The sequence below is a fragment of the Falco rusticolus genome, chromosome 6 (assembly GCF_015220075.1).
Source record: "Falco rusticolus isolate bFalRus1 chromosome 6, bFalRus1.pri, whole genome shotgun sequence".
NCBI lineage: Eukaryota > Metazoa > Chordata > Aves > Falconiformes > Falconidae > Falco > Falco rusticolus.
This window is the reverse complement of record NC_051192.1, coordinates 52,039,610-52,063,352: the sequence shown is the minus strand read 5'-3', so window position 1 is coordinate 52,063,352 and position 23,743 is coordinate 52,039,610. Positions and strand designations below refer to the sequence as shown.

At 43.0% G+C, this 23,743-nt stretch overlaps 1 protein-coding gene across 2 annotated transcripts in view; it reads left to right on the top strand.

The window, feature by feature from the left end:
- RPS6KA2 (ribosomal protein S6 kinase A2) overlaps positions 1–20,287 on the top strand; it is a 280,073-nt gene extending 259,786 nt beyond the window's left edge. For both annotated transcript variants that reach the window (XM_037392121.1, XM_037392120.1), the window contains exons 15-21: positions 6,064–6,153; positions 7,633–7,791; positions 8,953–9,114; positions 13,388–13,464; positions 15,919–16,036; positions 17,109–17,246; positions 17,642–20,287. In XM_037392121.1, coding sequence (XP_037248018.1) covers positions 6,064–6,153; positions 7,633–7,791; positions 8,953–9,114; positions 13,388–13,464; positions 15,919–16,036; positions 17,109–17,246; positions 17,642–17,767 — 870 coding nt within the window. In that variant the 3' untranslated portion in view covers positions 17,768–20,287. The remainder of the gene's footprint in view (positions 1–6,063; positions 6,154–7,632; positions 7,792–8,952; positions 9,115–13,387; positions 13,465–15,918; positions 16,037–17,108; positions 17,247–17,641) is intronic.
- Positions 20,288–23,743: the final 3,456 nt, after the last annotated feature.

Here is a 23,743-nt window from a genome sequence, read left to right as displayed (position 1 = left end):
ACCTACGCCTGCTGCCTAAACACACTGGCAGCCTTGGCTGTGGCCGTTTAAGGTATCGCAGTGCCCAGGTGTCTGCCCTGACCTTCTGCTGGACTTTCTGTTGCTGTAGCCAGAGCAGCAGATTAGGGCTGTATCAGTAGGTCAGCTGCCAGTTTACACTCTTGTATCTCAGTTTCAGCTGTCAGGAAGGGTCACTTGGGGCAGTTGAAGACAAGGCAGATGCTGGTCCCATTTGGGACCAGGAGCAAAAAGAGCCCTTATGCCCCTCCGCAGCGTGACCCGCTAGAGCTCTTCAGTCAGAGCCCCACAACCTACTTTGTATCCATGCCCATGCTGCAGGGTGTACCTTTAATGCTTCCCGATGTTTGTGGTTCTGGCTGTGGAATAAATCCACTAAAACAAAATGAAGGCTTGTTGCTGCAGTCCGTGGTAGTGGCACATACCACAACATCAGGGGTTAAACCACAGCACCAGGATCAGGCACACTTAGCTTTGCCAAGAAGGGAGATGGCTACTGTTGCCCTTCAGGGCAAAAAATCAAGTCAGACCCAAGGAAATGTTTGACTGCAGTCTTTTTTGTTCACTGAAGATGCACAAAGTCCTTTCTCCCCAGCACAGGGAGACCCAACGACAGGCCGCAGTCTCCTCACTGCTAGCTCCAGCGTAGCCTGGCCAGAGCCCCATCCTTTCTCGTCAGGCCTGTATCATTGCTCTTCCCATTAGTGCATATCCTGTTTCTTTTCTGCCTTCTTTCTCACTCTGTTGCTTTTCTCTCAACCTTTCTTTTAGGCTGTTCATTTTCCAGACAGCAAAGGCAGTTAAATTGTCACCTCCTACCTCTTGCCTTTTTCCAGTCTCACAACTGTAGTGATGGAGAACTCCATGTGAGAAGCACAGCCGTCTTCCTCATGCAAGGTCACCCAGGTTAATTTTGGCTGCTTGAAAGTGCAATTTGTATTAACAGGGCTAATTCTGTGAAAGCAGATTAGGGAGTGCTCACACATACCGTTTCTTTGGCAGGGCTGTGAAGGCTGTAAGTCCCAGCTGGTGGATGGTATCAAACAGCTGAGAACTGTAACATCTGCTAATGGAATAACTAAATCCAGAAGAAAATTATCTACACAGTCAGAGGGCATATGAATACCTTCACAAAGCTGCAACAAGCAGATATAAATATATACTGTCTATATAGTTGGTACACCGATTTCAGCAAGGCTTTACCCACACAGAACTGGACTGATACACTCCTTCATACTCATCAGTCCACTCTGGCAAGGGTAAAAACATTGAAAACTCTCTAGTAAGGGAGAATCTGGTGGGGTTTTTTCCCATGCAAAAGACTTGTAAAAAGACCTGTAAAAACTGGCCAAATGCATTAATCAGGATTTTGAAAATATTCTCTTCTGATCCTTTCTCCCTTGATAGAGGAGTTCAGTATTGCCCTGTGATGGAGCTCAACTCATTTTAAAAATATCATGAGGTTCTTACCCTAAATTCTGCAGAAGAAAAGGCACCTTTTCTTTCAGATAGTGAAATACGCAAAGGATGTGATAGTCAAAGAACACACAAGTCCCCTATTAGAACAAAGGACACTACTGCATGTGTTGGAACCATTTTACTCTGGAATTGTTTCGTCTACTGATGAGTTTCTAAGCAATCCCTGGGTGTCCAATACATAGAGAAAAGTCTATTTTGTTGTATGGCTCAGTTTCTTATTTTTCTGAAGGACAGCAGAATACGTCTGTGCTTCATGGCTCTTATGTGCCAAAGTACAACAGAACTCTTGTTACCTTTTCAGTTAAGTTAATTATACAATATGATGGCTTTCTGGGTTGGTGCGTTTCATCACACATCTACAGAGATAAACAGAAAAGTAGCATAATTACATACTAAACCTCCGCACTAGTAGCAGAGAAAATCTTCCCTTCATTCTGTAACAGAGGATGTTTGTGTATACATTTTAGTTGAGTTCAACTCAGAATGAGCTTGCTAAAGAAAAGACAGCGTTCCTTGCACAGGAAAAGCTGCAGGAGGTTCACAGGCTGTCACAGAGAGGAACAGGGAAGAGTCTGTCTTCAGGCAAAACACAATGTCTCAGAGGAAACAGTGACCAGGATAGCAAATGCTCTTTGTTACTACATGAAATATTTAGACATTGCATAGTTTTGCTCAGCTTTTAATCAGGGTTTAGGAGTGTCATTGCCTATCTAAAATTCAGAAAGACATATTTATCTTGCCAGCATCCAGCAGTAGAGCTTGAAAGCTACTAGATAGCAAAAAAATTAACTGATAGTATTCATTCTGAGCAAGAGCAGACACTGTGTCACATGCTGTGGCCATGTGTGGTCTCAGGTAGGAAGTCTGAGGAGAGTATGGCAGTTCCTGTATCCAAATCTGTAACATTTAATGGTTTTTTCTGGTTTTAGCATTGTAGATTCCAGTATATAGGTAGGAAAGAATCCAGAGCCTTTGGTCCTCATTGAAGAAGGGTAGCCAACAACAGGCTATCCTTGTGGGGTCTCTCTGGGCAAATGGGTCCTAAGATTAATTTGAGGACCATACCTAACTGCTACATCCGTTGAGTGGGAAGTGCCACATATGCTGTGGTCTGGTCTACACAATCTACACTGACTGAATTCTGCGGACAAACCTAAAACCTCTCCATACACAGGCTGTCAATAGAGTTGATCTTCAAAAATTAGAGCTAATTAAACTCCAAAGCAGGAACAGTAACACCGAAATGGAGAGCCAAGTGCCTGGTATGGATGTCTGCTCTGGTAATGGCTCACTGCCAGTCAAAGCCCTCTGGAAAGCGCATTTCTTTCCCCACCCGAGGAGATCCTGGGGGGGGGGGGGGGGGGGGGGGGCACCAGCACTCAGTGCAGTGGCAGCATAGCCCCGAGGAGCCAGCAGATGATTGCCAGGTGCCCCCTGAAAAGGACTAGCAAGAAGAGCACCTTGGTGTGTTTCCAGGAGGCAGAGTACAACCTCAAGATAGACTTTGTAATGTCTCCCTCACCTTCTCTGACAATTTCTAAGTCTGACTTGGTGAACGCTTTTCAAATTACAGTCGTGGCTGCTTCATATATCTTGGCATTGACCCATCCAGGAAGGGAGATGTGTGTGTAGATAAGCATGTAGGATTGTGGACCAGGTGTTCCACGGTGATTTTGGACTCTTGTGCCCAGAAGCGTGTGTGTTGCTGTCTGGAGAAGCACGTGGTTACTGCACAAGCGTGGCAGAAGCCCTGTGCTTTTGCCAGGAGGCCAAGCAGTCTGGGCAGCTGGCTGGCGAGAGCAGAGGGAGCCATGCTGGGGCTGCATCCATCCTGCCTCCCTCCTGCTGTGTCTGCACAAGGTGCTCAGAGCATGCTTTTCCTCCGTGTTATATACAGAAACACACTGAAAATCAGAAAGTACAGCTGCACAAAAAGTGCTTATAACACCTGTCTAGTGAAACCACTCCTTTTCACTTACAAAATCATTTAATCTGATACTTGTTGAGAACATCAGAACTACTTGTGAATATCGCTGGGAGCCCATGGTGCATCTTCCTTAGCTCCTGTGTTCAGTAAGGAGCCCTGGGCCTGCATTTTACTGCAGATCATTTTGGCACTAGGCTGGGGCAAGATTTGCAGATGTTCTGGGGATGCAGCACCTCGTGTTGTGATGAGAACACCTCGGGGCACAACAGGAGGCAGCAACCACCAGCCGAACCATACTGACATGGCAGCTTCCCTCTTTGGAAAGTCTGGTGTGCGTTTTAACAACACACCAAAACATTTTCTGAAGGCTCCTGGAAGACCAGGAGAATGGGGTATGACCAGAAGAATGGGGTAAGGAGCTTCTGTGGCCATTGCAGCACGTGACTAATGCAAGTGTGCGTACTGCAGCCAGTCGAACTGAAGAGAGATTTCTGCTAAAGTCAGAGCAGCTACCTCCTTTGCTACTTTATTAGTCGTGGGCCAAGGGTAAGCCACAGGGACACTGAAAAGAGGTACCGTCAGGGTGACAGTCTCCCACCGTGGAGGGAAAAAAATTGTTCTGGTCTGCCCAACCAGACCGCTGAGAGGAATTTAGCAGGTCCCTTCACAGCTCTGTAAATGGCTTGTTGTGTGGTTTGGAGCAGCTTGTCCATTTAATCACTGTATTGCAGCTTGTGCACACATTAAAGCAAAAAGCATGCATATTTAGGAGGACTGTCTTGTGATTTATATAGCATATTGTGAATTAGAAGCATTACACATCATCTGCTGCTGTTGCTACCAAATCAGTAGCAGACTGCTTCAGGTTATGTTATTTCGAGGTTTTTGTCAATAGCTGAGAATATTTTTGGTTTGCATTTTTTGCAGGCCATATATATACATTTCTAGTCCTGCATTATTAATAGTTACTTAAAATTTTCCACAGCTCTGGATATTTCCTTTGACAGGAAAATACAAGAAAAAAGGAATCTGGAATATACTGCTTGCTACAGTGCCGTAGTGACAGTAGTACTTTACATATTGGTAGTAATACTTGCTGCAGTAAATTGTGCTGGTTTGTACAAGGCAGGCAGATCCTAACAGGCGCACATGTGCGTAACTCCATTAACTTTACAAGAGCTATATTAGTTTAGCCAAGGAAGTGGCCCTGAGGATGTTTTTATATGTTAGAGTTATTGGCTGAGTGGGACACATTCAGTCACTGTGGTTGTATTTATGAGGAGTCATTCAATCAGGGTTTCACTGGCTTTTTCAGAATGTCTTGACTAAACAGGGAGAACAACAGTATTCTAAGGAGAAAATGCTAGTAGAATTTTTTCCACTCACCTGTTTTTGAGGTTTTTCTTTTGTTTATTCAAATGTAGACAACAGCCATCTACCTGCATCAGCCCCCTGTTGCACTTTCACTTGTCACGCTGCTATTAATTCAAAATCAAAACACTGATATGGCTTCAAATGCATACCTCAACCATGGACAACTGCATTGCAACGTCATTATCACTGCAAATGCATGCCAGTCATGGCAACTATGAAACCTCTGAGGATGGCACTTCTCATCAGTGCTCCTATTACCTGTATTTGGGATGTCAATCAAAGAGCTTTGATCATTTGCCTAGTTGAGAGTACTGATTAATGTTTCTCCCTTCACAGATTTAAATGATAAATATGAAACAAAAATTAGCTATAAAATAATCCAAGCGAGGTCTCAGTATTTTGGAATCTCAAATGCAACTGCACAGGGAACGGCAAAAGACTCATTCTACTGAAAACTCATAGGAGTACAGTATTTTGGCATGATTTCTTACTGCTGTTCTCTAGCATTTGAGAAGTGCCATCCGAAGAGCAGCCTTTCCATGCAGTAATGCTCTCTAAGCAAGAGGTGTCATGTTTTTCTGAGATCTGCTGCTATAAAACTATAAAGTTTTAATGTCTCACTATATTCTTTGCTAAAGCAAAAGATGATGAATACAAAGAAGTGATATATAAAACAGATTTCTCTTTAGCTTAGGAATGGGAAGAGTTTGGTTACGTGGCCAAATGCCATCCCTGGCCGCTCTCTTGTTCATCACAACAGCATGGCCTGAAGAGCCAAGTGATACCAATAGCTTCAACTCAGATCTTCTCTGACAGTAAATGTCTACACATTTTCATTTCTGACAAACCCACCCGATAAGTCATTTCCATTAATTTATCAGCAGATGTATGAGCATATGCCAATATTATGAACATATCCATTTTTTACATCAAAGAGGTCATTTTAAAACTATTAGTATTTTAAAACTCTCCAGGTTGTTTGATTTATAAATGACGCTTCTTTTAACTGCCATTATTTATGGGCAAACAAAACTATAGGCATCAAAAAGAGGGCCTACGCCTCCAGAATCTAAATTATTGCTCTATCTGGTTTTAGCATATAATCAGCTTGGCTGTCATTTGCACAGGGTTTGAGCTGTTCTTTCCTACAGTTATGATTAATAGAAGATTTTTAAATATTGATTTGTTTAAACTATAGAAATTGCTTGGTTTGTGTTTAGTGCTGCTAGCTGATATCTTACTATACTGTGCTTCATTTATTCCAGATAATTGATAAGAGCAAGAGAGATCCCTCTGAAGAAATTGAGATCCTCTTGCGATATGGACAGCATCCAAACATCATTACCCTTAAAGATGTGAGTAGTCTTTGAGCACTTCAGCATTAAAAGATTTTCACCTTATGGTCAGGGTCACCTTCTAGTTCATGTCTGGAAAATTCTTCGCTTGAAGGTCAGAGCTAAAACCAGACCCATTGAAATAAAGGGGGAAAAAAGTGACTTAAATTGCTGGATAGCAGTTGAAAGACCAGTCAGGTTATAGATTCTTCAGTTACTGTCTAACCAACTATAATAAAACCAAAGGGGTACAGTGCTGGAGAACAACAAAATGTGTTTGGTTTTGCAGCACTTTTCAGAAGCGAGATCTCCCTGGCTGGGTGTTTGGGAGCAAGCCTCTGCGCACACAGTGTGCTGGTGGGCAGGGGACACGCTTTCACGAGCAGCACCCGCTCCCATGCAGCTTGTGGTATCTGCATTGTTGGGAAGAGGACAGCTCACAAAGTCTCTAGGGTTTCTTTCCCCTGACAGTGTTTTAATGCCAGGGAGCCTGGCACATTCTACTGAAGCAGCCTGAGAAGATACGAAGGCATCTTTCTTCAGCATTTCATACGAAGAACAGCCTTTGCAATGCTTGGGTGCAGTAACAACCTTTAGTCAGAGATGCTTTACTTACGCTGCCTGCAGCCTCACCTAGGATTGTCCACATCATGCCAGATTCAGAGTTTACAGAACAAAATCCTCCTGGTGTCAGTGGCCAGTATGTTATGGTTCAGACCTTAGAGAAGTGTACAAAAAATTTCTAATCGCATGCCCTTAGGAAAGTCTCACCTAATTCATTTCCTGTTAAAAGAGTATCTTAAAATCAATGCAAAAGAGGTATCATATTCCTTTCCAAAAACATTTAGCATTGATGACTATAACACCGCCTGTTATTGCAGTCTAGATAAAGGATTATGACATGAAAGGGGCTGTCTTCCAATTTAGACAAAAAATATCTCACCCCTTGCAATTGACGCTGAAGGTAAATACATCTTGTGGCTGATGTCAACAATATATTCACCAGAATTGCAAATATAAACTATATAATGTCATTGGAAGAGGTCTTGGCCAACAGAATAATACAGTTCATTTAGCTGATCATGACTCAAAGGGAAATATTGATATTTGAAATGGCAAATGTTACCATTTAGAAGTGGAAAGAGAAAACACTACTGAGAAGGAGGCTTGAGTGAAAGCCAGCAGACATTTCAGGCTGTGTGAGGTGGTGCTGCTTTCAGCAGCTTAGTCTACTCTGCTGACAAGATAGCAGATCAGGAAAGCTACATTTCTGTGTGGACAAATCAGTGAGTTGCTACAGATACAAGAAAAAAGTAATGGTAAAGTAATTTTATAAAGTTGCCTTTTTTGTTGTTACATGTAATAAGCACATTTCCCGCACATTAGCTGACATTTTCTTCTTCCAACATCTCACATAAGCAAGCCAACACTGTGATTAAAGGACCAACCTTTACCAAGTTAACGAGTCCAAAATAAACATTTATTCTACTGCTCTTCCAGGTCTATGATGATGGGAAATACGTGTACCTTGTGATGGAGCTGATGCGGGGAGGTGAGCTCCTGGACCGCATTCTTCGGCAGAAGTGTTTCTCAGAGCGGGAGGCCAGTGCGGTGCTGTGCACCATCACCAGGACTGTGGACTACCTGCACTCTCAGGGTGTAAGCACTGCTTTATTGGCTGTCTGCTCAACCTTGTTAAAATCTGACTTACAGAAAAAGCAAATAGCTGTGATTTGTCTTCTCTGAAATCTATATACCTTTTTCTCCCCCCCAAAAAAAAATCTTTCTCCATATTTATAATTCCATTTGGTTTGTGAAATAGGTTCATGGGCTCTTCACTCCTTTCCCAACTGAACTGCAGTATGTTGAAGGGTTATCTTCACTCCCAAACTACACTGATTTTCAAGTTCACGTACCTTGATGAGATACTGCTTTTTTACTTTTTATCACAGTCACTGTTGCAGTACCTGATCTTTTAACAGAATTCCAAATAGGGTAGCTGAATCAGCAGATAGGTAATAAAATCAAATGGTCAGCTTTCCAAATGAAGTGACAGTCTGAGCAGCTGATGGGAAAGGATTCTGACATGCTGTTAAAGAGCTGGCTTTTAAAATCTAAGCTCTCTATATATGGTAGTTTGAAAATCTCTCCTTTCCCACTTTTCACAGACAAGCACTTTGGATGACTAGTCAAATATCTGCTGCTTTTTCTGTTTCACGGTTAAAACAAGTGCATTTTGTGCTTAGGCTTTTATGTTTTCATGATAGTTTTTCAGTCTTGCTATAAAAAATAAAGGTTGCTATCCCACAACGGAAATGCAGCATGTCTGGTAAAACACAGCCACTTGAAGTTGTGTGCCTACAGAAAGGACTTTTGTGAATACATTTGGAAATTAGGGAAAAAAGAAACCTTCCTTTTGTGTGTGAGCCACTCATGTGGACAGTTGCAGGAAGACCCTTACACACTTTCTTCTTTGCCTCTCAACTGAATGTTTTAGGGCTTTCAGGTTCCAGGAGACTCTGACACTGAGGTGTTTGTACAGCAACGCCCACTGACTGCCCCTGGGAAAGGTGTCCCTCCTTAGAGTAGCAGTCTCCATCTTAACACACCAGCAGAGGCTGTCAGACACGTTCTTTCTGATTTAGCAGGCTTTAACCTTTTTTTCCCCTTCATTTGCCCAAGGCTTTTTAAAGCAACTTTTCTCCAAAACTTAAATATGAGCTCTTGACCTACCTCAACCAGCAGACCAGAAATGGCAGCCAAGCCTGGATGCTCCCTGACCTCCTCTCCTCACCTGTTACTCACTGCTTTCTTGCTAAGGTGGTGCACCGAGATCTCAAGCCAAGTAATATCCTCTACATGGATGAGTCAGGAAACCCAGACTCCATCAGGATCTGTGACTTTGGGTTTGCCAAGCAACTGAGAGCAGAGAACGGGCTGCTCATGACTCCCTGCTACACGGCCAACTTTGTCGCCCCTGAGGTAGGATCGCATTTCAAAGCTGTGAGTAACACACATGTCCAAGAAGCAGTTCTTCCTACTTCTCTCCCTTTTCCTCACTGCCTCTACAAGAGCAGCAAGGCAGGAACCAGGCTACCAGCACTTGCACAGCCTCTGTTACCATAACTTTCCTATTCCTGGTCTTGTCAGGGCAGTTGTTTTTCTCCTGACAGAAGGTGGTGTCTGTCTTGGACCAACATACACGATGCTTTGGCTCATAGTACGATAAATACCAGGTTTCTCTCTAGCTGCTTGTGCTTAGGCTGTTTCCCCTCTAGGGCACTGCATCAGAACAGGATAAAACTTAAGAGGGAAAACTTGAATAAGAATCAAAAGAAAAATCCATGCATTAAGTCCTTGCACGCTGAAGTCAGTGAGAGCTTTATTGTTGACTTCACTGAGCTATAGAAACAGCTCTCCTCTTGGGTTTTCCTACTACCAATCCCTCTTATTATGGGGGATGTAGGAAAGGGCCGTTTTCCTGTTTTTACAGATGGGGAAATGGAGGAAGACCAAACAGCTTGCCCCAAACGTGGAGAGGTGGCTCTGCATCACTGGCGAGAGCTGTTCCTTTCACGCAGCCCCATGGGAGTGGGTTTGGGTCCCACAGCTGTTTGAATTATTTGGGATGTTTGCTGTATTAGACCCTTGAGCTGTTTATAGCTGCTTCCTTCTGATGGAGGAGCAAGAGGTTAATTTCCTGGGTAATTGTCCATTTCTTGGAGCGATGCTTATCAGCAATTTTAGTATTTGCAATACACAACTCCAGATGTGTGTCTCCCTCTGCTTGTTACGGTCCTTACAAGAAAAATGCAGAACTATTGCCTTTCAATATTTCATCTGTCCTCTACTGCCAAATACCATTCTCTCAGTTGGTATCATTCTGCATTCTTTCCTTCCCCGTAACTCTCCTCCATCTAATGTTAATCTATATGGTATGTAACCAGGAAGAGGAAAATCGGATGATCTTTCTGTACAAGGTGCTTTCATGGTACCAAAAGTTAAAGGAATCACACCCTTACAGCATCAGGAGAATTTCTTAAACTGAGACCACTGCCGAAGCAATATAAATTCAAAGCAGATTTTTTTCAGCAAAAAACCTTCCATTGCCAAGACAGATTGGTTTGTTATTTTATTGCTGTTTGTTGGGTTTTCATTTTAGAAAGTGGAATGAGCAATTTAAATTTTATCAAAATACGTAAAAAAGTTCTGTGGCATCACAGCAGTTCAGTTTCTAAACCAAAAAATAATCATGTTCACGAGATTTAAAGCACTCAGATTTTCTCCAAGATACAATGCACTTAAAACAGGTGTAGCTACTTTGCATGATGGGCCATTTTGTTTTGTGTCTGTAATGACAAATGTTGCCAGCCCAACGCAGTTTCAGATCAGACTCTTCTGATCTGAACTGAGAGCAGAAATCACTCTGCCAGATATTTGTGATCAGTAAGACAGTTCCTGCTAGTGCAGGAAACGTTGGAGAGTAATTGAAACATTACCAGACCTGGCAGAGGGCTTACATAGAGCCTTAAGTGCTCTTACATTTTGGCCGTGATATAACGCTGCCCTCCAGCCTAGACTTGACTTCCACATTCCGTGAGCCCCGCTGCGACCTCTGCAGAAGGGCGACAGAAAGTCGGCTGAGCTGATGACACAAGAGGACAGTGGCAGAGGAAGGAGGGCATGTTTGCCCACTTGGACGTCCCTTTATTTTGGAAATATTTCGTTTGGGGGTTACATGAGACTCTCCCAGAGAAAGACGCAGCTGCCACCTAGTGCGAGCAGTGCTGCGTGCAGGAGCGCGGAGCGAGGCAGGGCCAGGAGGGAGAGGCAGCCTCCCCTTTCCCTACTGATGCAGCAGGGTCTTTTTGGATGAAGTGAAAATTTTTTATTCTGCAGTTCTCCTCCAAAATGCCTGAAGAACTACTGGTTTTGCATTTGAAATTATGAGACTGTTTACTAGCTTTCATACCCATACGCATCCCTGCTTGTGTCACAGCTGAGAAAATGCTATATTTGCAACATTGTTAATCCAATAAATCAAAGCCTGTAGAAGTAAAGGGGGTTGGGGTTGGATAAATATTTCAGCCATTATCAGAACTGGATGAACCCAGGGGAAGTTTGTGGCACTACCACGTGTGGCACTAAGAACCAGCTCATGCCTGTATTTCGGATCCCATCAAATTCTTGAGGTGACCTAAACCCCTTCATGGGTCATAAATCCATCAGCATCCATTAGAGCAGGACACCACTGCATCTTTGGCAAAGCTCTTTCCCTGACTGATTTATTTCTAAGACACATGCCTGTTACTGTTTGATAACATCTGCCCCATAGATTGAACACTAACCTTTTTGGCCAAGGTTTCCCACACTTGCTCCTGCCAGCTCAGTGTTCTCACTTTAATCACCAGAGACCTGCTGGACACATTTTCAAATAGCAGCAACATTAACCGATAACTCTTACTAGATCCTGTTGTTATCCATGGGGTGAAGTTGCTGTTGATAAAAGGTAACTGACAGCAAAGCTTCCCCAAGGCACTAGCATAGCGTGAATGTCCCTGATACCTGGCAGCGTTGTTGCAAACTGCACGATAACATGCAGCAACAGCTGCCCATCATTCGGGGGTTGTGTAATCACTTGCTTAATACCCTGCTCCACTAAATATCATCACTGCCCCATTTTTCTGTCATTTGCCTTGGACTTGGTTGTCCATGGTTATTGGAGGAAGACAGTAATGGCAATGAAAATGTAACTGTTCAAGAAGCAATGAGAATGGCTACACCAGCGGATAAATGTTGGGTATTCAGTCTCACAGGTGAAGCAAGAAACAACAGTTTTTCAAATAACAAAGAGCTTTATCCCATAAAAACTAATATTAATAGAGGGATGCAGGAACTAAAGAAACAGAACAAATAAAACAGCCAGAGAGCGTATATATGATGTGCAGGAAAGAGGGACAGAAGCACAATATTACCAGCTTTGTCAACAAGAGGAAATGCAGCTTCTTCTCTGGGGTTTTTTTTTTTCCAGGTAGCAAATGTTCACTCAGCAGCATACCTGGCAGATGGTTTCCTTACCACTCATCATATGTAAAATCTGTCGAGACAACATTTTCTGAAACTGTTTTTTCCCAGCAGTGCTTGGTCTTTTCTGTGATAGACTTCAGATAGCTGAAATCACTCCTGGGTAAAAAGGCTGCAGGTCAGAGAAATACTTGCTGATTTTGTACGTTCCTTTTTCATGTGCTTTGCAAAAAATTAATATATCTACTGATCCATCAGAAGAGGACAAAATTCTCCTTGTGTGTCTGAACTGAATGAACAGAAGGGTAGTTTGCTTTTACCAGCAAGCGGAAAAGCTGGAGGTGGCCCCTGAGCTTTCCTGTGCCACAGAGAAACAAAGATCCTCCCCTAATCTCTGCCTCACCTAAGTCACCTAAGTGCTGCCTCACTTGGTGACTTCACTTTCACTTGGGCTTGCACTGCCTCCAATAGGCATTTCTTCTACTATTCACTTGGCATAAATGAAATCTAGATTTTACCCTTACTGCCATAGCTCACCATCCTGTACCAATAATGAACCTACTGATCAGATCTTTGCTGAGTACCATGGGTCTTGTTTTCCCCATCGGAAAAAGATCAAGTTTTAGCCTGTTATCTGTTATGTCCAGTCTAAATGTGGCTACTTTTCTGAATACAGAAGTAAGATAAGAATAAGCCTTTTAGCTTTCTTTGCAGTTGTCATACATCTTTATTAGTCTGACATGAGATATGTGTTAGTGTGCATCCATTTGTTGTATCAAGTCCAAACTGAGCTCAGACATGCTTATCACTGTCACTCAGCCCTATGCTTGTTGCATCCACAGTGTTCTGGGAGACCTTTATGTTAGGAGGATATGTATTAATGGGCTTTTTTTAAGAAACATTTTAAAACACTGAAATGTTGTTCTGCTTTGCTGTGTATTAGATGGTCAGAGAGGCTTCCACCAAACTGCACTCGTCTGCCTCACTGTGGAGGTGACAGATGTGCTGGACCTGGATGCTAACCAGCTCATTCTAGCCTGGGCTTCACCTTGCTCCACACCACTACTGAACAGTTTGATCCTGAGGCAGCCACATGTTCAAGCCAGTTATGCGGTTAAGCCCTGGAAATGTCAGCAGATATAGCCACTAATCGGTGCTTTTTGAAGATCAGAAGCTAAAAATGCAGGAATGCATATTAACCTATTTTCATCTCTCTCTTTCCTTCACACAGGTCCTTAAACGCCAAGGTTATGATGCAGCCTGTGACATCTGGAGCTTGGGGATCCTACTGTATACCATGTTGGCAGGGTGAGTGAAGGTCTACCTGGAGCAACAGTCTCCAGTAGGCTCAGCACTTCAGCACTGATTAAGCCAGAAGGGAGTGACAGAGAGAGACAGCAAACTGTCTGGCCTCCTTTGAGAAGTGTGCTCAGTTGTATAAGGCAAGAAAGTAGATGCCAAGACCTAGAATTAGAATAAGTTTCCCCAGAACGCACACAAATATCTTTGACACTTTACAAGGCGTTTAGGTTTTTAACAGCCTGTGCCCATAAGCAACTGATACCTAGACTCCTGAAAGGCTCACTCACCACTTAAGCAAGTGTGAAAGTTTTACACTAGGAGAGGAGCATAGGAGTATGAAAAGCCATACTATGTTCACCTTATCCATAACAGGATGTTCATTCATTTCTATTAATGCATGTATTCTCTTCAGCTTCATTCTTCTTCTACTGTTGATATTACTGTAGTATCTGAGTAACTTTAAAGGCCCCCAAAAAACCTCCAAACATAGTTTTCATATGATATTTCAAAAATATGCTGCAGAAAGGACAGAAAGTACATGAACAGACCAGCAAGAACAGCAACAGGCAGCAGGAACTTTTGGGGGGTACTTGGCAAAAATACTGCTATCAGTGTGTTGACTGAAGTTAAATACTGACACAAAAAGACCCAGAAAAAGAGAGAGACTGAAACAAGCAGTGAAGGACAGGAATAAGTTTTGCTGGGGTGAATGGAAAACACAGTGGGCAAACCCAATCTGGAGTTATCAGGCCCCTGAAATTAATTTCTCAAGGTCTGGTATGTGCACATTTGGTATGCACATAAGTGCAACTTGAAGTGCAGCTTGAAACTTTTTTGGTGACCTCTCACAGCTCTTTAATCTGCTTCCTGATCATTCAGCTGTGGCAAGAAGCTTGGATTCATTCCTAGATGTATACAGAAAACGAAGAGTTGGACCCTACCCTTCCGTTATTCGTGTCTCTTGCCTCGTAGATTATAGAAAAAGTGCCAGAGGTTTCTATCCCATCTATTTTGTTCCTGAGTAAAATTCATTCACCATTAGCTGAAATATATTGTGACTTTCTGGGTACGTGTCGCAGTCTGCTTGGATATCCAAAAACCTGTTTCTATTAGGCTAATGCCATAGATTTGCAGTGATACACAACCAGAATCAGTAAAATAAAATCAACACATTACCCACAGTTACATTTGTTTAGCTGATTGTATTCAAAATGCTTCTTTTTCATATATGAAGACAAAAATCCAAATATATTTGAATCTGAAATACAAATTGCATAACTTAGTGAATATTAAATTTGCCAACAGGTGCTATTAACTTGTATCTCACTTTTTTCTGTGCTAAAAGAGAAGGTCAGAGTAATGGAAACAGTTGAGAAGTGCTGACCTTTTCAGTGCCACGACTGCATTTAGGGATGGTCTTGTTCTTCCTCACCAGAGAAGAGTTAGTAGGCACTGACTTTTATTTGCATCCAGGATTTTATTCTGCTCCCATCATCACTATGAGCAGAGAGGGCCCAAACAGCCAGGACTGGAGCACAAGCCCGGGATCCTGTGAATGCAGGTAGTGACAGACCTTGGAGTTTTAGCAAGTCCTTAACTCATAATTCATCCCTCCTGACTGGAATAATATTACTTATCTCTTTGGGCTGAACTTCTGTGAAGTCTGCAATGTTTTTGAAAATTAGAAAATACAGCATGAGGAATTGAATTTGCTTCTAGAAACCAGGTGGGATAGGAAGCTGTGGCCAAACCAACTGTTTAACTATGTAAAAAACACTGGCAAGTTTTCAGAAGAGAAAAGACAGAAGGAAGGAAAAATATTAAAATACCCACATAAAAACCTACACAGCTGTTCAAGATTGCAGGGTAAAATTTGGCCTGGTAGATTTTAGCCAGCTGCAAAAATCGTATCACTTGTCACTTTATAAAGACAAATGCATGTGACACAGATTTTGTAAAGCTGGGTGCATGTCACTATTCATTTCTGACTGGCTAGATCAGGAAGTAGCCTTTTGCAGATCATTTGTTTTGCCCAACAGACTTGCATGTTATGGTTAACAAAACGCTGAAAAATAGATTATAAAGGGTTCTTTTTTCTACTTTCTCCCTTTTATTATTTTTCTCCTTTCTTGCCATTATCAAGGTACTTCTATTAGCAATAAAGCAAAGTTAAAACACTTAAAGAGGTAAAAACCTGTCTATCTCTTAAAAAGAATATTTCACTCCTAAAAAACTGGGAAGAGAACAAAAATTTAAAAAACAATTAAGGAATCAGTCTTTTCCTCTGCCAAACAACTTAATATGAGGAATCACTGGGCTGTATAGATTAAGTCAAAATGAAGCAGTGATATCTGGTCCATTCTGGAACCAAATTCCTGTAATCGGTGGCAGTTAGCACTAGATCCTAGAAATCATATACTTGCAAATTACACTGTATTTTTTTTCTCTTTTTTTAAATAGGTTCACTCCTTTTGCAAATGGACCAGATGACACCCCAGAGGAGATTCTAGCCAGGATTGGCAGTGGCAAATATGCACTTACAGGAGGAAACTGGGATTCAGTATCTGATACTGCAAAGGTCAGTGAACACTTTCTTGGATTTTTTTTTATGTTCTCTGAAATGGGCTTGCAGTTTGCAGTTATAACAAACTTAAGAGAGAGATAGTCAGAAGGGTTATTTCTCAGTGCCTCATGAAATAAAAACTTGCTTCCTTATGTTTCTACCACTCCACATGAAATAATGTGTCAGGAATTATGGTAGTTTATTTCATTAAACTAAAGCATAATACAGCACCATCAATTGTGAATGCAAGTGTAGGGTTGTCAGTGTATGATCTCTACGTGAATCACCTTTTTGCTCCTCAAAGCTAACCAGGAGCAGGCAGTTCACAAGCTAGCATTTTTAACTTCTGTATAGTTCACAGTTTAGGCTACTCATCTATCACAAAGCATGGAAACCCCAGGAGAGAAAATTCATCTGGTTCTGAGACTTTTGGGCATGAAGCTGCACGCTAGTCTATGAGACATGTAGATGGGCAGGAGAACGTTCAGTTGCCTGGCATTAATCAGAAACTTTGACAGGATTTAGAGATTCCTGCAAGAAATTTCAGTTTTAGCAACTGGTAGTATCCAATGGAAGAACTTTGATATATCCCACCACTGAACTGCAAGCGATCCTAGTAACATACTGATCTTGCTGCCAACACCTATGAGCCTCACAATGGTCTTCTTATCAGATGTCCAGTTTTGAAATGAAAATGCTCAGATGTGGTAGAACTGATATGGTTGAATTTTAGCCACCTGAATGTTAAATTTCTAAGTTTCTCTTGTAAGCATGCTTTGGAGTCAGTGAGGAGATGCCTCCAGATGGCATCCTCTCTAGGTGTTTATCACCAGTAATTAACACTCACTCAATAAGGTGAACACACTCCACATCATCTTTTGACTGGGTTATCAGCTGAAAGATGAACATTGCACATAAAAATTTTGAAGAACAGACTTTACCCTTAACAAATATAAAGCATATCTGAAGTGCATTCCTCTCCCCATTGGACTTGCTCACGATGACACTGCCGCTGGGAAGATCTTAGTGAAAACTGCACTGCTATTAATTACTTTTTCCCTTGCTGTTTTCTTCCTTTTAAACCCAGGACATTGTGTCTAAGATGCTTCATGTAGACCCTCATCAGCGCCTCACAGCAGTCCAAGTCCTAAGACATCCATGGATAGTGAACAGAGAGTATCTGTCTCAAAACCAACTCAGCAGACAGGATGTTCACCTGGTGAAGGTACATCCTATACCCCTGCCTCTTCCTTCCTTGAAGAATGAGCTGTCATTTGTGTAAATATTCTGGGAAATGATAGAGGACCGAGGATGATTTTTTTGTAATTTAAAAATTAATATGGCACTGTATTAACAGTAAAGGTTTTTGACCTGTCACCTGCTTGGTATTTTTAACTTCAAGCCGCATTATCATGACCTGGTGGCATTCCGTGCACATACTGCTGCCCACCACTTTGAATGAGAGACACCCCAGATGTCTGGCAGCTGAAATGTTGTTATCATTTCATGGAAATCAGCCATGCACCTCCATTTTTTCAGGGAGCTGTATAGGAGAAGGGAGGGGGAAAGCATCAATGAACTGAATTTCAGCCCAGCATTCTCTCTTTCTCTATTTTACAGGGTGCAATGGCAGCCACCTACTTCGCTTTAAACCGAGCACCTCAGGCACCAAGGCTGGAGCCTGTATTGTCCTCCAATCTGGCTCAGCGGCGGGGCATGAAAAGACTTACCTCTACCAGGTTGTAGCAGTACCCCCAAAAGGCCTCTTTGAAAACCTACAGTTTATTATTTGAGAAATTCATCTTTACTTGGCTAGCAGAACTTCTTCAGACAACCCGCACACGACATCGCCAGGACTAGCAGAAGCCCAGCGTAAGGCAAAGTTCTCTTTTGCTCCGTCATTTCTGTTACATTCCAGCCAGGGTCCCAGGTTTAACAACTTCACAAAGATGTGCCAATTTTGCCAGTAGCTCTGTTTCCTTACTGAGATAAAGCCAAATAAAGTAGGTGTGCTTCATCCTTCCCACCCTAGGAAATACTGTTTTTGAGTCCTTAAGATATTCCATGGGAACACTGTTTTCATTTTGTTTCTCAAGAAAAGCACTTTTTGCTATGAAGATAGCAATCAGGTTTGAACGTTTTCAGCTGTTCCAGCATGCATCAGGATGAAGTGACCTGGCTGGTCACCAGTAGACATCTACTGATCTCCACTCTCCCCAGGAAGAGTGAAGGCTGCAGAGACACATGAACAATACCTAACTTGAAACAAGTGCTATACAACATGAAGAGGAGAGCGAGCTGTTGGTGGTGGAAATATCTTCTGATTTCAAGAAATCTTTTGCACTTTGCCCCTGCCCTCTGTGGAACGAAGCCAGCACCGCTCAAGGAGAGCTTCGAACCAGCCCTGACTGACTCAGAGGGTTCTGAAAGCAGAAAACCTCTGAGAAACTCACTCCTCTGAGGAAATTATTGGGTCTTACAAGACTGTGGGAAAGCATTCACGTAAAACAGTGTGAGCAGGAGTCTGTGGATCAGGGGAGGAAAAGGTGTCTGATCTTGGCCAGCAAGCAGGAGGTCTGGGAGGACCAGGTGAGGGGGCTGGGGAACCGAGCAGAGTCAGGGGAAAGGGACATGTGACTTTGAGGGCAGTAGGCAGAAAGACCCATGGCAGCATGGTGGGTGGTACTGCCAAAGCAAACTAGCGTGCACATGCTTTGGGGACAAACTGGGACTCCTTTTAAAAGCAAGGAACAGTCCCTCCTCAGCAGCTGGTACAGAAGAAGGCAGCTGGGCTGCCGAGGGGCTGGCTGGGTCGGTGCAGCCATCCTCCCACACCATCACTGAGTCTGCTCACGAGACCGGCTCTGGCAGGCCAGAGTGCCACCCTGAAGCAAGTGAGGCCACTTCCAGTCATTGCTCCTTGCCCTTCCCTGGCCGCTCACCCGAATCTGCCTCCACCACCCAGCGTTTCGTGCCCCTGCCTGGCTGTTCTGCTCTAGCAGAGCTAAACTCCCTGTGCCGCCTGTGTACAGAGAGTGCCCACTTCTGAAGAGTCCAGCTAACTCTGTTACAAGCTTTAATAATAATAAATTATGAGAAGAATGCTCTGCTTTTATATTTATATAAATATGTACATGTGTATTTATATACATATAAAACAAAAGTTCTGTACCCTACTACCCAGATTTTCCAGGTTCAGGGAAAGAAAACTTCGTTGAAATGATCTCAGCAAAATGGACCTTTTTTCTCATTCCCTGACTTCAAAGCAAGCGAGCAAGGTTTGTGGTGCCGGATGTGAACTATTTTTTTATTCTTTTTCTTCCCCATTTGGCTTATAGTGGTCACAAGCTGACCAGGATTCTTCTTTGTACTGCTTTTGTTAATTTTTTTTTTCCAAGTAAATTTTTTCACCTCAGATGCTTTGTGGGAAAAGCTAATGTTCTATGTTGGCTTTTTTCTGTTGTGACAGGAAAAAAAGAAAAATGTGAACATGGAGCTTCATATGCTAGAGATGGTAATTTTTCCTTGCTGGGTAGTATGTGCATCTCGGTGCTGAACTGGAATTACACCTCTGAGTGTCCAAGGGAACAAGGAGTTGCATTTGCTATAGCAATATGCTTCCTAAAACTAGCTCTGTTCCGATGTTGACTGAAATTTGTTTGTTTGCATTAGCCTATTTTTAGATTTAAATTTATTCTTAATAATTTAAACCTATATTTAATGTTCAGGTTTATGTGCTGTGCACAGAGGACTGCTGCAAAGCAGCTCTCCACGAAGCCCTTCTCTTTTCTAGAATAAACAACGCTGTGAAACTTCACACAGTGGCTGAATTGGCTTGGACTGATGTGTGCAAACATGTGCAGGTGTGTGTCCATGGTTATGTACACAGCAGCCATCGTTCTCTCCCGCCGGCTAAGCTGTGCTCAGGATCAGCTTTTTGCTGCCTTTATACTTTTCCTCTTGTTAGAAGTTAAGTCTCATATATTTCTGCTGGCAGCACACTGCCAGGCGAGTCTGCAGGCAGGTGATACCCTGGCTGATGCAGAAACGCTCTTGCCAGGCCTGTTTCCCTGGAAGTGACTTCTGTCCTGGAAGAAGCAAGATGAGCATAAGGATGCTAAGTGCAACCAGGAGGGAGGGCTGGATTTTCTGGGGTCCCAGATGATTTGTGCTGTTTCAACAAAATAAATTTTCAATGGTCTGTGTAATTGTATTGTAGATGGGCAGAAAGAGTGTTGTAAATATTATGTACAGGTTTTGCCTCCCCCTCAGACTTCCTGGTCATCTTTCATTGCTTCAGTTTGATTTCTCTTCACAGTCCAATTCCCTCTTGATATACTTGGTCTTAATTCTTTGAGCATTTTTTAATGATCTGAATATTATTGTAGGCCAAACTTACAGGATGTTGCTCTTCCCAAAGTTTAATAGTTTGAATCTCTTCTCAGTTTAGCTCTTTCTAACCCACCAGTTATCACCTATTAACCATACCAGGTTTGGGCCACATACAGAATGATACATGTTGATGTCCATTAATTACTTTATAAGCCTATAAATCACATATAATGGGGTTGCTTATTAAGATTTTGTTGCCAGTGCATCCAGATTTATGCACATGTGTATGTATATGTAAATGCATACACACAAAAAATGCTGTCCCAGCTTGTTCAAATGACAATAGAAGTGTAGTCAGCGCTTGAGGTGATGCTCAGCAGAGTTTTGTCTGTGGTGTTCTTGAAAATCTGACATTGAAAATGGTAGTGGTTACTCTGGGTATGGATAGAGTACCATCCTTCTCTGGGTATGGAATGGATACCATTCATATTCTGGGTATGCATAAAGTACCGCTTCCATGGACGTGCCCATCCATGGAAGAAGCTGTCCCATCCAGCCTCCCTTCTGTCCCAGCTGTGCATCCCCGCACACTCCCAAGGCAGATCAGCCCCCGCTCCCCAGGCTTGTGCACGGGAGGTGCACTTCTGAGGGTTTTCTGACCTGTTTCAGTCAAGATGAACCCAATTAAACCATTTCCGCTGTCAGTCTTGCTGATCCAGTTCACTTGGACTGAAATACAAGAGCCTGCATCAGCAAATCAAGGGATAGTCGCTCCTGGCAGAGAGGGAGGAATAAGCCACGAGCACTCATTATTTCAGACCGGTAGCACCCGCCACTTGCCCTGGCCCAGCTGGATGCAGGCGAAGATGCATGGCCATGGCCTGATTACTGCTACAGCTGCTTTTAAACCAGCATTTCCTTCCCAGACTCCTTGCTGCAGTATAGCTCAGCAATAAGCATTTATTCTTTCTAGGAGAAAACGTAACTGAAAAAAGCTTAGGCTCACTCTCTCCTCTCTTTTTAATCTTAAGGGACTTTTATTAAATGTTATGTTTAACTCCTAAAAGTCTGAAAATCACTTTGAATTAGATACCATCTTGCACATTATCAGTCCAGACATGACCTAGTGCCTTCGGCTATTGCAAATAGTATAGTTACATTTCTGAACCGTCAATGTGTGCAAAGCAATGACCGTCCAAGGCATACTGGAGTGTATCTGTCACAGAACATAGTCAGCTCATCTGGAGAGCCACTTCAAAAGCTGTCATTCAGCTCAGTAGAGGGTAGTCTGCCCAGCAGGGAGGAGGCATCTCCCCAGACTTTGCAGAGCTGGACCCCATCTCTGCAGCTCCAGGACTCTGAAGAAGCCAAATGTTCCTGATGAAGAAGATCATGGGAAGAGCTACCCCAGTTCCTATGCAGCACCACAGCTTGTGTATATGGCAAAGGTGTGGGAGATGCTGCTCAGAGGGACAGCTGACCCCTGCCCCCCATCCCTCATGAATCTTTTACTTGTTCAATTTTTTCTAAGCAAGTTTTAAGAGCAGATAGCATTTATAAAGCCTGACTTTTTCAGCAAACCACAAGTGACCCTCACAGACACTTTGTAATCAGTCCCCACATCTGGAAAAAAAAATCCATTGATAATAAATTCTGGTTTGTTTCTCCCAAAAATCATCTTCAGCAGCTCCCTGAGATGGCCCTGGGTACTGGGGATAACCCAGGCACAGAGAGCCGGGAGAAGCTTGTCTTACGTGATACAATGTCATGACATGATGTTGCATGTCACACTCTTATGAAGTACAGATTGTGTGTCCCTGTGTTTCATCTAACCCTGGATGTGTTCCTGGGCCTCTTTTCAACCAGATTTAGGGTTGACTAGGTTTTGGACTGAGTTTGAAAGGGACAATAAATCTGTTGGCTTACAGGGTAGATCAGACTCTATTAGAAATCAGTATGCAGATCTCTAAGGGGCAGGCTGGCTTTGTCTGTGTAGTGCAGTGATCTCTCTACAACTTGTACCCAGCTCTGGTACATACAAATACATACAGACCTTGGTCGAGCATGGCAGTTGCTGTGTATTCTATGGTATGAATTATGCCAGGGCTTACATCATTCCCTAAGCCATGAGTGCCACAAGGGTTTTATTATGCTGCCGGTCCACAGAGCTCATGCCAGCATATGCAAGTGCTGATGCCAAAAAAAGGCAGGCAGGCACTCTCTCTTGACCTCAGCTACTCATCCGTCCTTTTGCACCTCCCTTATCCCGGTCACCATGGGGCAAAGCAAATGTTTGTGCATCAGAACAAGTGGCTGAGTACAGCAGGAAGGCAACAGCATCTGTTTTGGCAGCAGTGCTGTCAACACATCGGTGTGGCCACAACTTCAGTGTTACCTCTGCCCCTCTGTTTCTGAGTTATGCTGAGCTGAGCCCAAGCGTGGCTCAGAGTCAGGGCGATACTTGTACAGCAGCGTGTTACCAGTGCCAACCTGTGGGCACGGAGTGGGGGAACAAGCCCAGGCTTGAAAAGTCACAAGTTCATAGAAGCTCCCTGTAACCAGACGGTGTAGGGCTGCAGATGACATGCCATGGGTAAATAATGTTGACTGTGTGTATTTTTACCACCACTGACTTTATAAAGAGGACAGAAAAAATCCTGGAGTTTGTTTTTAAATCACCAATTTTTACAGAGGAAATACCTGATTTTGTGGAGTGCTACAGCTTTCTAGACCCCTAGCAGGAGTGAGGCAGACAAACATGGAAGATAAAGCAGATTACAACAGCAGAAAACAAGATATCTTAGCTTTCACTGGAAAACTATTTTCATTCAGGTGTTCTGAAGCTGTCTTAAGACATGTGTAGCAAAAATGCCAAAGCAAATATTTAGAAGCAAAGATACCTTGTTGAACATCTGCAGACAGCACCTTTAAACAAAAGCCATGTGAGCTCCGGGGTCACGTATCTGAATCCTAAAAGACAGGCAAGCAGCACAACCGGGACAACCACCCCAGATATTCCTTACATTAAAATAAAACGGCCTAAAATAATGTTAATAAGATGCTTTAATGTAGTTCATCAAAAACAGGAAAACGTGCAAGCCCATTTTCTTTCCCTCTTTCAAAGTATACAGCATATCATTTAGAAGTGTGTATCCTCACCTCATAGCTAACCCTGCTCCTGAACCCCTGTATTGCCCTGGGACATGGTGGCTAAGCTGCTTCTGGTACCTCCGTTCCTGTTTGAACATAGTCCCATAATCCCCCTCCATGTCACAGAATCATGGAATCATTTAGGTTGGAAAAGACCTTTAAAATAATCCAGTCCAACTGTTAGCCTAACACTGCAAGCCCACCACTAAACCATGTCCCTAAGTGCCACATCTACACGTC